The sequence below is a fragment of the Onychostruthus taczanowskii genome, unplaced genomic scaffold, assembly GCF_017590055.1.
Source record: "Onychostruthus taczanowskii isolate IOZ18803 unplaced genomic scaffold, ASM1759005v1 scaffold74, whole genome shotgun sequence".
In the NCBI taxonomy this organism is placed as follows: Eukaryota; Metazoa; Chordata; class Aves; order Passeriformes; family Passeridae; genus Onychostruthus; species Onychostruthus taczanowskii.
Genome location: NW_024505229.1, coordinates 900318 through 916736, shown reverse-complemented (window position 1 = coordinate 916736; position 16419 = coordinate 900318). Strand labels below are relative to the sequence as shown.

The 16419-nt window shown below is 44.8% G+C and overlaps 1 protein-coding gene across 2 annotated transcripts; it reads left to right on the top strand.

Annotated features, from left to right (window-relative positions):
- Positions 1 to 1064: 1064 nt before the first annotated feature.
- On the top strand, positions 1065 to 15488 carry NUCKS1 (nuclear casein kinase and cyclin dependent kinase substrate 1). Of its 2 annotated transcripts, none has more exons than XM_041422550.1 (8): positions 1065 to 1393; positions 9777 to 9826; positions 10867 to 10972; positions 12350 to 12405; positions 12687 to 12839; positions 13056 to 13208; positions 14064 to 14210; positions 14844 to 15488. In XM_041422550.1, exons 1-8 carry the CDS (start codon positions 1377 to 1379, stop codon positions 15041 to 15043), a joined length of 882 nt encoding a protein of 293 aa, XP_041278484.1. In that variant the 5' UTR covers positions 1065 to 1376; the 3' UTR covers positions 15044 to 15488. The 2 variants fall into 2 exon arrangements, with proteins under 2 accessions (XP_041278484.1, XP_041278482.1); XM_041422548.1 differs by having other exon boundaries at positions 14061 to 14210.
- Positions 15489 to 16419: the final 931 nt, after the last annotated feature.

The following is a 16419-nucleotide window of genomic DNA, read 5'->3' as shown; positions in this document are numbered from 1 at the left end:
TTATTAAAATGGAGGCATGGACATCCCAGGAACAAAATGCAAAGCAGAAGTGAGAAGCTGCAGTTTAACGGTTGTGGAATATTTTTAATTTTTTCATGGTTTTTTCATGTATTTTTTCTCCCCAGAATGAGGGATTTTGGGGGGTTGGAGGGAATTTAAAGTGTAAAAAAATCAAATATCTTCAGTTGGGCTTTGCGTGAATTGCGTTGGCCAGCGCAGGGGAAACGGTGCTGGTGAAAAAACCCCAAATTATAATTTCTGCTATAAATCTGATAATATTTGTATCATTAATCCATCTTCTCACAGTTCCCAGTGTGTAAAAATAGGATTTAAATTCTATTTTCACTAAAATGGAGGGATGAACCTCCAAAGACCAAAATGCAGAGCAAAATAGAGAGGCTTCATTTTAATGACTGTGGAATAATCTTAATTTTTCCGTGGTTAAAGCGTCCCCTTTCCTCACCCAAATGAGTAATTTTTGGGATTTCTGGCGAGTTTAAAGTGCAAAAAAATCCCAAATCTTCATTGGACTTTGCATGAATTGTGCGTGTACTTAACTGCTGGCTCGCACAGGGAGAAGTGGCATCAGTGACGTCAGTGCTGGTGTCAAAATCTGCCGCTGACACCGAATTTTTGCATTTTTTTATAATAAAAATTAATTACTCTGAACCCGCGCCCGGGGCCGCGTTTTCCCTCCAAAACCGCGCCGGGCCCGCGCGGCGAATCTGCGGCTCGGGCCTTGAGGCGCCGCAGCGCCTCGAGAAATTCCAGGAGAAACGGGAAAAAATTCCGGCGTGGCGGCGGTGACGGAGGGACGCGGCGGGAGCGGTGGGCGCAGCGGGAAGGGGCGCGGAGGAGCCGCGGCGGCACCGGGAGCCCGTGGCGAATCTGCCGCCGGAGCTCCGCCGCGTGCGGGCCGCGCTGCCCGCCCTCCCCGCGGGGACAGTGGGCGGGCCCTGCGCGCCGTGATGGTTCGAACGAGCCAATGGGGCGCGGGCTCTCGCGGGCCCTAACCAATCGGCTGGCGAGGGGGGCGTGACCGGCGGGGTCGGCGGCACCGCCCCCCCGCTCGCATCCTCTCGGCGGGGCGAGCGCGACCATTTTGCGGGGGGGAGCGGCGGGAGCGGGACCGGCACCGACACCGGGACCGCCACAGGGCTCAGGGAGCGACAGCGGGATCGGCGCCGGGGCCGGCATCGGGGAGCGGCACCGGGGGCGGCGGCGGCGCCTGACGGGGGAGCGGCGGCTCCGCAGGCGCGGCCTGAGGCGCTGGGCCCAGCGCTCCCGCTCGCTCCGGGCGGCCTCAGCGGCCCCGGCGGCCTCCGCGTCCCCGTTTGCTCCGCGCCCGGCCCCGCGCGGCCCGAAGCGCCGGGAGGATGTCGCGGCCCGTCAGGTGAGTCCCGGCGGCGCCGCTCCCGCCGGGCCGGCCCCGCGCAGGGCAGGCCGCGCTCGGGGCAGGCCGTGCCGATTTCTCCTCTATTTCCCCTTGTTTCTCCCCGCTAACTCGGCCGGGCCACCGCCATCAACACCGCGTTTCGCGCCGCGCCGCTCAACCGGGCCGCGGCGGGGCGGCCCCGCGGCCGCTGTCCCACATTTTGTAACGGGGGGGGAAAAAAGGGGATTTTTTTTTTTTTTTTTTTCTCCGCCGCCGCCGTGACCCAGTTGGCGCGGGGCGGGCGCCGCTCTGGCCGCGATCCGCGGCCCCCTCCGGGCGGCGGGGCCGGGCCGAGCACGCTGCCGGGGGAGGGGACGCGGTGCCATCCGGCGAGGGTCCGGGGCACGGGGGCTGTGCATGGGGAACCACGCGTAGGGGAGGAGCCGGCAGGAGCCGCCCCCTCGGTGCGAGCGGCGCCGCCGCACGCCCCGCTCCGCCCGGCCGCCCGCGGGCTGCGCGCTCCGGGCTCGCCTCGCCGCTGCTCTTTTCGCCCTTTGCTTCTCGTTTCCGAGCCTTTGGCGGCCGCGCTGGGCTGTGCCAGGTGGGATGGAGCGTGGTGGCTTTGGGGAGGTGGTGCCCGAGGGAAGGGCTGCGGCTGTGGTCGCCGGGGGTGGTTGGGGAAGGGTTTGGGGTGTTTATTCTCCCTGAGGGTGCTGGGCGCTGCTCAGGGTCCCCGGGGAATGGGCACGGCCGCAGAGCTGCGGGAGTGTTTGGACAGCTCTGCCAGGGATGCCCAGGGTGGGATTTTGGGGTGTTTGTGCAGGGCCGGGAGTGGCACTGGATGATCCTGGTGAGTCCATTCCTATCCAGGATATTCTGTGATTCCCTCGGGTGTCAAAGCTTTGCCGAGGAGGTGGCAAAAGCGTGCACTTGTGATTTAAGGTGTCTTCATGGCAAAGGTGTGAGGTTTCCCACGGCGTTCTTGTAATGCTTTGGAATTTCTTCATTCTCAAGTGACTGGCTGGAGTTTCATCCCAGTTGGAGTTTTCATGTTTTATTCCCAGTGAGCCTGGGCTGGGCTGTGGATGTTGAGTATTTTAGCTAATGTAACTAATAGGCACAAATTAATTGTGACAATGATGCATCTATGCGTTTAGAGGTGACAGCATTTGGATTTAAGTAACATCTCTTATAATGCAGAATTTAAAATAGAAATGGAACCCAGGACTGCTTTGCTGAGTGTGGGAGTGGCTCAGTGCTGGGTGAGCTGCCCAAATTAGTGGTGATGTGACTCTGCTGCCTGAGGGGACACTTCAGTGTTAGAGATTTCCTCCAGGTCAGGAAGGGCTGCTGTCTTGAAAAACAGAGACTCTGAGCTTGCTGGAATTAAGTATTTTTGCGAGAGTTTATAAAAAAAATGATTAAAATAAAACACCTCTGTCCAGTCCTGGAATGTTGTGAGAGGTCTGCCTGCTGTCAGCCTCTGCTGAAAATGAAGCACCAAAGTCCAGCAGGTTGTTGGGAGCACAAAACCTCCTGGCACGGGGCAGGATAGAGGCAGCAGTCCCTTATCTCCCTGGGTTTAATAGCCCTTCCAGGGGAAAAAAGGTAAATATTCGGTGCCTGCTAAGTTATATTGCTCTGCTAGCTAGAAAACCCTGTCTACAGATTCCAATCCATTCACAAATTAATGCTGGGATGAAGTTTTGTCTGCCTGTCTTTGCTGGTTTTTGGTGAAATGGAAGCCTGGTGAAAGGTTCTTCATCAGAGATGTCGTGGTGGGAGAGTTTTCCTCCAGTCAGTGTTCTTTGAATTAACTGCTCTTGTCTGCTGCTTTCTGGTGAATACGTGTGCACCTGAAGCAGTGAACTTCATCAAATCCATCCCATATCCCAAGTTTTTACTCCACTTGTTGAGAAAATTGACCTGAGGCTGAGTCTGGCTGTTAATTCAGTTATTTAAAATTAAGTAGTAATAAAGTGCTGGTATTTACAGGCTCCATGTGGCTGGCACTGAGAGCCAGGTTCTTCTGCACAATTCCATTTCTCCTGGGTGGATAATGATGGGGTTTTCTCCTAGAAAAAGGCAAGGAGTAAAAACTAAAGGAACCTGAAATTACTGAACTTCTGCATCTCCTGTGTAACTCTGCTGAAGTTTTGCAAAGAGAGCTGGGGTTGCTTCCAGAGCTAAAATGAAATGTAATACTTGAAGCCACTATTTTTTATATATACAGCATCAATTCATGTGTTTAAAGTCAGAGTTCTGACTTCTGGTGCAGCTTTTCTTCTGCTTTTTCTCACTGGTCACTTTTACTTGCTTGTCTTCTGTAAATTGAGCTGTTGTGGGCAGGGCTGGGAATCCCGGGGGCTTTTTGGTCATTCATTTTAACCTTAAAGCCAGTTATGAGTTTATCTCAGTGCTTCAAGGCTTTGCATCTTTCATTTTTCTGGGTTTGAATCCCAGCCTGCTGTTGGCACTGCAGTGGAAGGGTGAAATTTTACTATTAAATGTAACTTGTTGCCAGTGTTGGCACTGGGCAAGGTAAAGTAGAAATAATTGTGATTGTGGAAAGGTTTCTGTGGGATTGCAGGCAAGGAGCAGTTCCTTGGGGGATTGGCACTTAATAAAATTGAGGGATGCTGTGTGGTCCAGATGAAGAAAAAGGTGATTCTTGCTCTCTTTCAGTCTGAGGAGAAACAGAAAGGTGGTGGAGGTACCAGGAAATTCAGAATACCAGGGTGGGGGAGTGAGCTGGGTGTTTGGGTTTGGTTCCTCTCCTTCTCTGCATCATTTCTGTAAAATCTCAATTCTGGTTAAAATCACATAGAGAAAGAGCACAAGGCTGCTTTAATTATTGCTGCAGAAATCGTTGGATTGTTTTGTGAGCCCTGAAAATCCTGCAGAAGCTGAAGTGGGCAGTCAGGCCAGACCCAGATCTGAGCTCTGTAGTGGGACCCTCTCAGTGGTGAGTCCCGAGCCCAGTTTTTACCCAGTTAACCCCAGAGTGACCTGGTTTGGGTCCCTGCCTGTCACCAGGTGCCCTGTGCCACCTTCTGCTGGTGATCTTAAATCAGTGCTCATGGAAATCCCAAATCCAACACTGCAGATTTGCTTTGCACTGCTCTGAAAATCCCTGCAGGAAACACTTCTGGCTGGAATTTGTGTTTTCTTTGTATAAAAAAATCTACCCAAAAGTGATTTTAGTGGCAATATTTGTGATGATATTGGTCTCACCTTTACCTGGAAGTGAAACCTGACTGCTGAGCCAGCCCTGAGGGTCAGGAGGGGCTGGAGCTTTGTTCAGAAATGCTGAGGATTTTTGGTTACATTGCTTAAATCAAGGTTGTGCTGAAAAAACCACACCAAAACCTCAACAACCATTGAATCTCCTTGCCTTTGCTCTGTTGCATTGAGGGTGGGTGGTTGGGTTTGACCTAAACATTCTCTTCAGTGCCTGGATTTTTGAAGACTCCTTTCAGCATTGCTTTGCAGGATTGCATGTTGTGGGATTTTTTTAAAATGTGGGTTTTAATACCTGTACAAATACCTGGGAATCTGTGCATTCCCTTAAAAAAACCCCAAAACTTTCTATCTGATTGTAGGGCTGTGCTGATGTTGATTTAAAAGCTGAGGGTTTAAGGACTGAACTGAAGATGTGATGTGAGGATGACATTTTTTTCTCAGTTTTATGGACATTTAGTGATCCTCTGACATGTTGATGTTGCATTTCATCTGTGCATTCTCTTAAAAAACCCCAAAATGTTTCTATCTGATTGTAGGGCTGTGCTGATGTTGATTTAAAAACTGAAGGTTTAGGGACTAAATTGAAGATGAGGTATGAGGATGACATTTTTTTTTACAGTTTAATGGGCATTTAGTGATCCTTTGACACGTTGATGTTGCTTTCCATAATTCCAAAATTGCACTTTGGCAGGCATCAAGTGCAGGTTGCAAAAATTTCTGTGCATTTCTGAGCTGTAGTTAAATTACTGGAGAATTACTGCACTGAGTGCTTCCTTCCTACATGTTGATGAGCTCCTGTTTATTCCAAAAACTGACAGCTGTTATTAAAAACTTATCTGTGAACTTTTTTACATGCACACTTTGTGTTAATGTGAATCAGCAAGGAAGCTACCTTCAAATTTAATTGATATTTCAAACCCCCCTGATCAATGCCCGTCCCCTTTAAGTTTATATTTTAACCCCCCCGATCAATGCCCATCCCCTTTAAATTTATATTTTAAACCACACTGATCAATGCCCATCACCTTTATATTTATATTTTAAACCACACTGATCAATGCCCATCACCTTTAAATTTATATTTTAAACCCCCTGATCAATGCCCATCCCCTTTAAATTTATATTTCAAACCACACTGATCAGTGCCCATCCCCTTTAAATTTATATTTTAAACCACACTGAACAATGCCCATCCTATTTAAATTTTAAACCACACTGATCAATGCCCATCCCCTTCAAATTTATATTTATATATTAACCCCCCCTGAACAATGCCCATCCCCTTTAAATTTATATTTATATATTAACCCCCCCCGAACAATGCCCATCCCCTTTAAATTTAAATTTATATTTTAAACCACACTGAACAATGCCCATCCTATTTAAATTTTAAACCACACTGATCAATGCCCATCCCCTTCAAATTTATATTTATATATTAACCCCCCCCGAACAATGCCCATCCCCTTTAAATTTAAAATTATGTTTTAAACCACTCTGAACAATGCCCATCCTATTTAAATTTCAAACCACACTGATCAGTGCCCATCCCCTTTAAATTTATATTTAACCCCCCCTGAACAATGCCCATCCCCTTCAAATTTCTATTTCTATTTTAAACCCCCCTGAACAATGTCCACCCCGTTTAAATTTCAATTTCAGACCACCCTGAACAGTGCCCATCCCAGTCTCTTTTAGCTCAGCCTGAGTGGATTTAAGAGTTTCTTTTTCTCTCTGCTGGGACATGAGAGAGGCTCTCCAGTGCCACATTTCCCACTGATCTTCCCCAGAGTTTTTATCACCTTGCTGTCGTAAACACTGCAGGCTCTGTGCAGCTATTGCTGCAGAATAATGAAATAAATAACTAATCAAATCAAATCGAAGCTGGCTGGGCTGAAAGAGGTGAAAGATGAGTTTGGAGTCAGGGCAGGAGCTGCTTGGTTCTCTCTGAGCTTCTCTGGTGCTGTTGAAGATTTATTTGCAGCTTTTTATCTTCAGTGGTATCAGTGCAGAGATTGCTCCTTTGCTCCACCCTGGGAGATAAGATAATGCAAGGAGTCACTTTTGGTTTCTTCTGAAACATTGATTTTTAAGTTATTTTTTAAAATAAAAATATCACTTTCTGCAAGGAATCTGCTTCACTTTTGGTTTCCTCTGAAATACAAAATTTTTTTTTTTAGTACAAAATTCTGCTTTTTTCACCCTGTTTATGCTTTCACACGAAAAAGCCCCAACACTTGATACATAAAATCAGACTTCTTATTTAATAACTGAATTATTCTTCTGATGCTTATGGGAATAAAATTCATCTTTTCGCTTTTGGTATCTTCTGAAACAATTATTTTAAATTTTTTTTTATACAAATATCAGTTTCTGCAAGGAAACAGCTTCACTTTTGGTTTCTTCTGAAAGAGTGATCTTTAATTTATTTTTTTAAATACAAATCTCACTTTCTGATGGTGCTGGGGAAGGGATGTTTTTGGTAAAGGATCTTTGCCACAGCTACAATTCCTGTAAATGCTGCCACTGTCACTTTCCCAGCACCTGATTTAATGTGTCTCTGAAGGAAGCAAGGTGGAAAAACTGCCCTTTCCATCTTTAGTAGCTCAGTGATGCCTAAAAGTGTTGTTTATTTCTGGAAATTCTGCTTTTTTGTGCTTTTACATTAAAAAAAATACTTGATACATCAAATCAGATTTCTTACTAAATAACTTAATTATTCTTCTGATGCTTATCAGGATAAAATTCATCAGATGCAACCTTCAGGAAGGCTCCTTGTTGGAATAGGAGGAAATCAAAAATTGCCAATAATTGGGTCCCTAAATTGGAATTTTACCACGCTCAGCCTGAGGGAGAGACCAGTGCCCGCTGCTGTTGGACTGTGTTCCTCTGCAGAGCTTGGGTGGGCTTCAACCTGTACAAATCTTGTCTTATTTGTCTTTTTTTTGGTATTTTTGGGGTGCTTTTTAAGAGATTAATTTGATTTTTTTGGGTTTTTAAGAGGTTTGGGTTGAAATAAAACCAGTTTGGCTCCTTCATCCTTCTGTAAGCCATGAGTTCAAGGTGCTCAGGACAAACTTGATTTACCTGTACAAATCTTGCCTTCCTTTCATTTGGTATTTTTGGGATGTTTTTGAGGGATGGGTTTCATTTTTTGGTTTTTAAATTTCTTTAAAAGATTTGGGTTGAAATAAAACCAATTTTGCTCCTTCATCCTTCTGTAAGCCATCAGTTCAAGATGCTCAGGAGGACAAACTTGATTTACCTGTGCAAATATTGTCTTCCTTTCATTTGTCTTTTTTTTTTTTTGTATTTTTGGGGTGTTTTTAAGGGATTAGTTTAATTTTTTGGGGTTTTTAAGAGGTTTGGGTTGAAATAAACCAGTTTTGCTCCTACTGTAAGCCATCAGTTCAAGATGCTCAGGAAAACAACTTAAACTTGATTATTGATGGATCAGCCCTGCTGGCTTTGGGGTGTCTTTGAACTGAGCAGGTTTATCAGCAATTAGTGATAATTAATTAATTGACAGTGAATGGAGCTCAGTGTGAATTGTGCTGAGAGCAGGAGAAGAGGAGGAGGAGGAGGATGAGGAAGGATCCTTGTGCTGGGTGCAGCTCCCAGCTGAAGAACTGAGCTCACGTGGTGATTGCTGCAAAATCCCATTTATCCTTGGCTTTGGGCCAGAAGGGCTGGAAAAAGGGACTCTGGGAATCTCTGTGTTCCCAGCCCCTGTCAGCCCTTCCAGGACTGACAGGAGTCTGACTTGGAGGAACTGTCAGCTGGAATCTCATTGGTTTTGTTTAATTTTATTGGCTGCCTTGGTTTGCTTTGCTCGCTGATTTATAGGGAAGTTATCTTGGCAGTAAAACAGCTGGGAGTTGATACTTTATCAATAAAACAGCTGGGAATTGATACTTTATCAATAAAAGAGCTGGGAATTGATATCTTGTCAGTAAAACAGCTGGGAGTTGATACTTTGTCAATAAAACAGCTGGGAATTGATATCTTGTCAGTAAAACAGCTGGGAATTGGAATTGATACTTTATCAATAAAAGAGGTGGGGTTTGATACTTTATCAATAAAACAGCTGGGAATTGATACTGTATCAATAAAAGAGCTGGGAATTGATACTTTATCAATAAAAGAGCTGGGGTTTGATACTTTATCAATAAAAGAGCTGGGAATCGATATCTTGTCAGTAAAACAGCTGGGAATTGATACTGTATCAATAAAAGAGCTGGGAATTGATACTTTATCAATAAAAGAGCTGGGGTTTGATACTTTATCAATAAAACAGCTGGGAATTGATATCTTGTCAGTAAAACAGCTGGGAATTGATACTGTATCAATAAAAGAGCTGGGGTCTGATACTTTATCAATAAAAGAGCTGGGAATTGATATCTTGTCAATAAAATAGCTGGGATTTGATGTCTTGTCAATAAAACAGCTGGGAGTTGATACTTTTATCAGTAAAACAGCTGATTTGGTACTTTATCAATAAAAGAGCTGGGAGTTGATACTTTATCAATAAAAGAGCTGGGAGTTGATACTTTATCAACAAAACAGCTGGGGTTTGATACTTTATCAATAAAAGAGTTGGGATTTGATGCCTTGTCCACAAAGCAGCTGGGATTTGATGGACAAGGTGCTGATAAAATCCCCAACGATTCCATTTTGGAGCTTGCAGAAAGTTGAAGAGGCAGATTTGATTTTGTTGACTTCCAGGTCGGTGTAAGTCGTTCAGAAAGCTCCTGGAAACCCCAGTGAGCTTCAAGTGCTTTCAGAACAGGGATCATGTGGGAAAACAAAAATTGGGGGAGAAGGTGTGACAGCAGGTGAGGAGCAGAAATTCCAAAAGGAGCAGTCTGGAAACGTTTGATTCATAATCTTTGTGTATTTATAAAAACAATGTTCACATTCTGAGATGCAATCCAGATTATTATAAAATCCCCTCAGGAAAATGCTGTTTATGCTTTAATGTACTTTGTGTTCACTCCTGACTGCAGAGGTGGAGGTGGCTGAATTGTCCAAGTTTTCTTGAGATGTTTTTGGGCTACAGATGCAGCACTGGAAATGAGGATGTGGCACTTTGTGTTCCTTAAAGCTTTAGTAGCCCTGAAGGGATGAATTCCTAATTTTTTCTCCTGCTTTTTAACAGGAACAGGAAGGTGGTGGATTACTCCCAGTTTCAGGAATCAGATGATGCTGGTAAATGACTTTTTTTTTTCCCTTCATCTCCTTGTTCTTGCCATGCATGTTAATTGTTCTGCTTCTAATCACATCTTCAACTCCAGTTCCAAGGAGTTTCTGTTCTTCACAGCCTGAACTGTTAATAAGTATTTGAAAATATAATCATTCTCATATGTTTTGTATTAAACAAACAATGGTGATAGAAATCTTATTATTTAATGCTGGTATTGTTGTAGTGCCTGGAGGCTGCTGGCAGCAATTCCTTCCTTGCTCTATGTTATGTTCTGGGGCAGAGGCTCCTTGATGCCACTTTTTTTCCACAGGAAAAGATGTTTTCCATTTATTTTATGGCTCCAGTTGAGCCCACATTATCAGGCATTTGGGGGGGATTGCAGCTAAAAAAATATCATTTGTGTGAATTAACAAAATATTGCTGGATCACATTTGGTAAAAATGTAATGTCTGAATTAAAATTCTGGATCCCATTTCTAAAACAATATCATCTGTGTGAATTAACAGAAACTTTCTGGACTCTTCTGAGTTCTTGGAAAAGAAACTCAATGCTAAGGTTGCACTGATAATCAAAATGAGACAAATATGCATCATTCTTAATTACAGAGGTTTTATTCATTAAATAAGGTATTGTGTAAGAGTTGCAAGGAGTTCTGCTGCGAGCTCCATGACATCCTTTATCCATCCCAGGACAGTAAAGAGTGTGTGCTGTTAGAATCGTGCAGAAATCCATGTGGCTGTTAATTTTTAATGGATTTATAAAATAACTAAATACAAAATGAATCCTGGGTCCTCTTGTGAGGTTTGTGTGTGTTTCCCTGGGTGAGACTTGACTGTACAGAACATTTCCACGGTGCTGTTGGCAGAAGAAAAGCTCAGATCAGTGATCTAAACCAGGACTTCGCTTCCACCAAAGTTTATTGAAGCTTTATGAAGTTTTTCTTTTTGATGTGCATGAAATGCTCAGTTGGAGTTGTGGCTGAGGAGAGCAGTTTGCTGGGATGAGTTTGACCCCAGCCCATTTTGTGCTGTCCTGTCCTGTCCAGATGATGATTATGGAAGAGATTCAGGTCCCCCATCCAAGAAAATCCGCTCGTCTCCCCGAGAGGCTAAAAACAAGAGGAGATCTGGGAAGAATTCTCAGGAGGACAGGTAAGAAAAGCAGCTTTGCATCTCTTGGCAACATTTCCCAGAGCTTTGCCCTGTGTGTGGGGAGCAGCATCTTCCAGGGGGAGTGGAATTCCAGTGAGATTGGAGCTCAGTCAGGGCTGAGACACTGAGGTGAGGCAGAAATCACGTGTGGAACTGTCAGCAGTGCTCCAGCACTCCAGATTCCAGTGAGATTGGAGCTCAGGTCTGAGACACTGAGGTGAGGCAGAAATCACGTGTGGAACTGTCAGCAGTGCTCCAGCACTCCAGAGGCAGCTGGAGTGCCAGGGAAAGGGATTTGGGCACAAGGATTGGTAGCTGCTGCATCCCTGTGGTGCCAGGGATGGGTGGCACTGAGGACAAGGGGGCATCTGGAAGTTTTGTGGCTCTTTGTTCCTCATTCTGGGTAATCTATAAACATTAAGTTGCCCTCCTGAGCATCTCTAAACTTCATTTAAGATGGCTCAGCACTGCTCCAGAGGCAGCAGGAGTGCCAGGGAAAGGGATTTGGGCACAAGGATTGGCAGCTGCTGCATCCCCAGGTGAGGCAGGGCAAGGTGCCCCGTGTTCTGCAGCCTCAGAGCATCCCTGTGGTGCCAGGGATGGGTGGCACTGAGGACAAGGGGGCATCTGGAAGTTTTGTGGCTCTTGGTTCCTCATTTTGGGTAATCTGTAAACACACAGCTTGGTTTGGGAGCCGAGTTCCTCCAGCAGCCTCAGTGCTGCCCTACTGAAAAGTGAAATTTTCCTGTAGAATTTCCATTTTTCAGTCCCCCAGTGACTGCCACGAGACCTTTGACTTTTTTTTTTTTTGGGTTTTTATGACAGAGCTCAGCTTCAGGGATGCTGGTTCTGAAGATTCTTGTGGTTCTGCCAGCTGGTTCTTGTTCTAGCACCCCAAGATGTCTTTTATTTTCCAAATGATCAAATCATTTGAGAAAGCTTAGACCAGACATGTGCCAGTAAATGCAAGATGCACAGAATGGAATCTGAACAATGACATAAAGACATGTGCTGACTTAAAATCTCTTCAGGATAAACCTTTATTTCATGTATAGACTGCATATAAACCATCAGAGTTGTAACTGCACTGGAAGCCATGTGGATTGTGGGTTGCTTTGGGAGTGAAGTGCTTGGTTCACCTCAGTCTGGTTATTTCCTGCCTGGTTTCAGTTTTTCTGGGATTCACACTTTGAACTTTATCTTCCCAACCGTGATAACTCCACAGGCAGCTGAGTAATCCTGAAGTATGTCCAGGAAAAGTGAAAATTCTCATCCTGGACACCAGTTTGCTCTTTAAAAGTTGTTATTTTCCACACAAGAGTGACTGAAGTCAAAGTTGAGACAAGCACTCTCACTTTATCCTCCTCTCATTTGCAGTGAGGATTCAGAAGACAAAGATGTGAAGACTAAGAAAGATGATTCACACTCAGCAGGTAATAGCATTGTACTGATTGTGTATCTTTAAATCATATCTGTTGACACCTGTGAGAGTTGCAGGAGTAGGATTTGAGACAGAAATTAAATTATTCTGATTTATTTAAAGTCATATGTTGCCTCTGCTGCTGTTACTTCCCTGGTTTGTTAATGGGTTTTTTGTGTAATGTGATGATCCTATAAAATTTGTCTTCAGAAGTGGATAGATGTGTTGATCCCTTCCCTGCAGCTTTTATCCAGAATGATCCAAAATCTTCATCTTGGTGCCTCTTCCTTGCAGATGAAGATTTTGGCAGCGAAGACGATGACGTAGGAGCCGACGATGGCAAAGCCGACAGCGACTACGAGAGCTCTCAAAAAAGCAAAAAAGGAAAGAAAGCTAAACCAGACAAGAATAAGAGAGCAGCCTCCAAATCCAGGAAAAGGCCTGCAGGTAAAAAGAAAAATAAAAAGAAAAAAGTAAGTTATTTTGCAGAGGATCTTCGTTGGGTGAGTAAGGAAGGTGTTGATGAGGTTGAATTGTCCCCACAGTAACTCAGCCAGTGTTCTAACCCCTGATAAATGCCCTGCCCCTGTTTTGCCCACGTGCTGCCTCGTGGCAGGAGCTCTCTGCTCTGTGCTCAGCACAGTCTGGGGCCTTTTTCTGCAGAGGACAGCGAGGATGAGAAGGAAGATCACAAAAACGTTCGTCAGCAGCGGCAGGCGGCGTCCAAAGCAGCCTCCAAACAGCGGGAGATGCTCATGGATGATGTGGGGAGTGAGGAGGAGGAGCAGGAGGATGATGAGGCACAGTTCCAGGAGAGTGAGTAAATGGGATTGGAAAAAGGGACAGCAAAAAAACCACAGTTTGCTTTTTGGCTGGGACACAGGGTGGAAATTGTGCTCCTGAATAACTTCATTTTCACTGTGTGTCTGTCCAGGTTCGGTTTTCTCAGCTGGAATTTGTGCTCCAAGTTTGCAGCAAAGGTGTCTCTGTGTGGGTGTGTGTGTGTGTCCCACAAAATTTGTCTTCACAAGTGGGTAGATCTGTTGATCCCTTCCCTGCAGGTTTTATCCACAATGAGATTTAAGTCATCAAGTACTTAAATTCTATAAATGTGGCTGTGGCAACTTCCTGTAACTTGAAAATTGGAATCTGCCATGGATTTGCACCACTTACTGTTCTGCATGCTTGGTTGGTCATGTACAGGGGCAGATGAGCCAGTGCTTCAAAACTGATTTGGAATTTTTGCAGTCAAAAGTTTGTAAGCTTCAATGACAGATTTTAGGAAAGCCTTAAATAACTGAAGAGTTCACTCAGTGAATCTTGAAGAATCTGTGAGACAAGAGACTTTGCCTTGGTGCCTTTTCCTTGCAGATAAAGATTTTTTTTTCCCCCCCCTGAGGTGTGAGTGTGTGTTTTCCAGAGATGTATTTCTTTGTAAGCAGCCCTACAGGATAATTGTAAACTTCTCAATGCTTTTTGCTGCTTTTTGCTGTCCCTGTGGCATTGCTGATGTAAGAACCCAGTCAGATTTTAGCACAGCAGATTAATGGAAGCCCACAAGGTCTCAGAGTCTGTGTCCACAGTTTCACTGGCAGATCTCAGCTCTATCTTTTCCTTCCTTTTTTTTTTTTTTTTTCCCAAAAAACTGAAATTTCCTTATGCTTCGAGCAGATTCAGGAAGTGATGAAGACTTCCTCATGGAAGATGATGATGACAGTGACTATGGCAGTTCAAAAAAGAAAAATAAGAAGGTCTCCAAGAAATCCAAGCCAGAGAGGAAAGAAAAGAAAATGCCCAAGCCCAGGCTAAAGGCTACAGGTGAGTCTGTGCAAGGGAAGTTTCTCAGTTTAAAACCCAGATTTTCTTTTTGCTGCAGAATCTTGTTTTTGAAATCTTGGAGTCACAGATGATCCACAAAAATGTTGGAAGGGCCCAAGTGCCATGATTTAAAGCAGCAATGTGGAATAATGAGTTGGCTTTAATTCTTCCTTTAGGGGTTGATTTGGGATCTGTGTCTTGGTGGTAAAAACTCATGGTATTGAAAACATTCTCTGCTGAGGTGCTGCATTCTGATTTTCTGTGTCTCACAGCCAAATTTTACCAATTTATGGCTCTGTTGGGGACTTTGGGATGTTGTCAGGGTGGGGACATGTGAACCAGAGGGAAACTGGAAGCATTTCTGCAGAAATTTCAAATGATAACAGCAATGCCTGCTCTGCTTTGAGAAGAGCTGTGTCCATTTATGATGTCACATCCAGCAATCAGCCAGGACCTGCAATTAACCAGCTTTTAAATCTCATTAGATTGCTCTTCACTTCAGCTTTGCTAATTGGGAGTGCTAAAAACACTGTGGGTATGGTCAGGCTGCTGCTGGATGACTTTGAAATCCCATTTACTGGGAGTCTGCCTTTGCTGCTGCTGCTGAGTTTTACAAGGTTTTTCTTTTTCCAGTGACCCCCAGCCCAGTGAAAGGCAAAGGGAAGGCAGGTCGCCCCACAGCTTCCAAGGCAACAAAAGAAAAGACCCCATCCCCCAAAGAAGAGGATGAAGAGCCTGAAAGTCCCCCAGAAAAGAAAAAATCAGCCAGCCCTCCGCCAGAAAAGTCAGGGGATGAGGGATCTGAAGATGAAGCACCCTCTGGTGAAGATTAAAATGGCAGTTGAGGAAAATCTTTGTTTAAAAAAAAAAAAGAGGAAAAAAAAAAGAAAAAGGAAAAGAAAACAATACTTAGGGGTAGAACACGGTTTTGGCTGTGGCTTGACTCATGGGCTTTGAATGCTGTCTTTACTTTCAGCTGTTTAATACAGTGTATTCTTTTTTAATAAGAGGAAACCCTTCTACAGTAATATTTTGAAGTCAATGTTCTCTGTTGGCCATTCCGTTCTCCCTCCCCTGCCAAATCTGAAAAGCCATTTGAGACAAATTAACAGACCATTCAATGTTTTATTTTTTTTTCAAGGGATACTGCAGTTGTGAAGCAATAAGGTTTGAGACTGATCTGTGGAAACCATACTTACAAATCCTTAAGTAGAATAGATTTTTCCCAGTGCTGGTAAGAGCTGTTTAAAACTATTATTCTGTATTTGGAATATATGGGAAAAAAAATAATGAACCTCTGCTTTAACAGACTTTGAGACGAGTTTGCTCTCAGCAAAAATGTAGTTGATCTAATTGCAGTGGAGGAGGATGGAACATGGGGAGGAATCCTGTGTTTCTTGGATTCAGGCACGTTTTTCATGGAAAGCAATCAAGAAACTCGGAGATGCTTCAGTGTCTTTGATTTAGAAAAGACCCTTCAGTCAGGATGGGAGATCTTTTGTCTCTGCTGGATAGAAAACTGTTCTGCTGTAGGCAAATTGCAGCCCATTCCAGAGAAATTCAGATATTCAACCTACAGCCTTCCCATATCCACTCACCCTTCTTTTGTTCCTTCTGTAGAGGGGCAGAACAGGGAAGAGAAATTGCAAAATCATTTTTAAAACTGCTTCCCATTGGGTATTGTGGAAAATCTTTTTATTATAGATTTTCCCAAGGAAGAAAAGAAAACCAAACAAATGAACAGATAATGTAAAATGAGATTCTTCAGCTTTTGGGGTGAGGGATGTCCCTTCGTGGGTGTGAGCAGAGGCTTGCTGTAGTGCTCTGGTCACCTGAGGTCCCGTGAGTCAGCCCTGAGTGTTTCCCTCCCTGCTGCTGCCCTGAGCAGAGCTCCAGGGATCCCTGGCACAGGGGGCACTTCCCTGTGCCCACCCTGCTCCCTGGGGGATCAGCTCCCCTTATACCTGTGGGATCAGCTCCCATTCTGCCTGTAGGATCAGCTCCTCACCCTGCCTGTGGGATCTGTGGGATCAGCTCCTCACCCTGCCTGTGGGGTCAGCTGTCCTTCTGCCTGCAGGATCAGCTCCCCATGCTTCCTGTGGGATCAGCTCCCCACCCCTCCTGTAGGATCTGTGGGATCAGCTCCTCACCCTGCCTGTGGGATCTGTGGGATCAGCTCCTCACTGTTCCTGTGGGGTCTGAGGGACAG

What these genes read in the sequence shown, in the direction of transcription:
- NUCKS1 (XM_041422548.1), top strand. An exon ending in AAGAATTCTCAGGAGGACAG is followed by an intron (nt 10,973 to 12,349) that starts GTAAGAAAAGCA and finishes TCTCATTTGCAG; the next exon opens with TGAGGATTCAGAAGACAAAG. An exon ending in ATCCAGGAAAAGGCCTGCAG is followed by an intron (nt 12,840 to 13,055) that starts GTAAAAAGAAAA and finishes CTTTTTCTGCAG; the next exon opens with AGGACAGCGAGGATGAGAAG.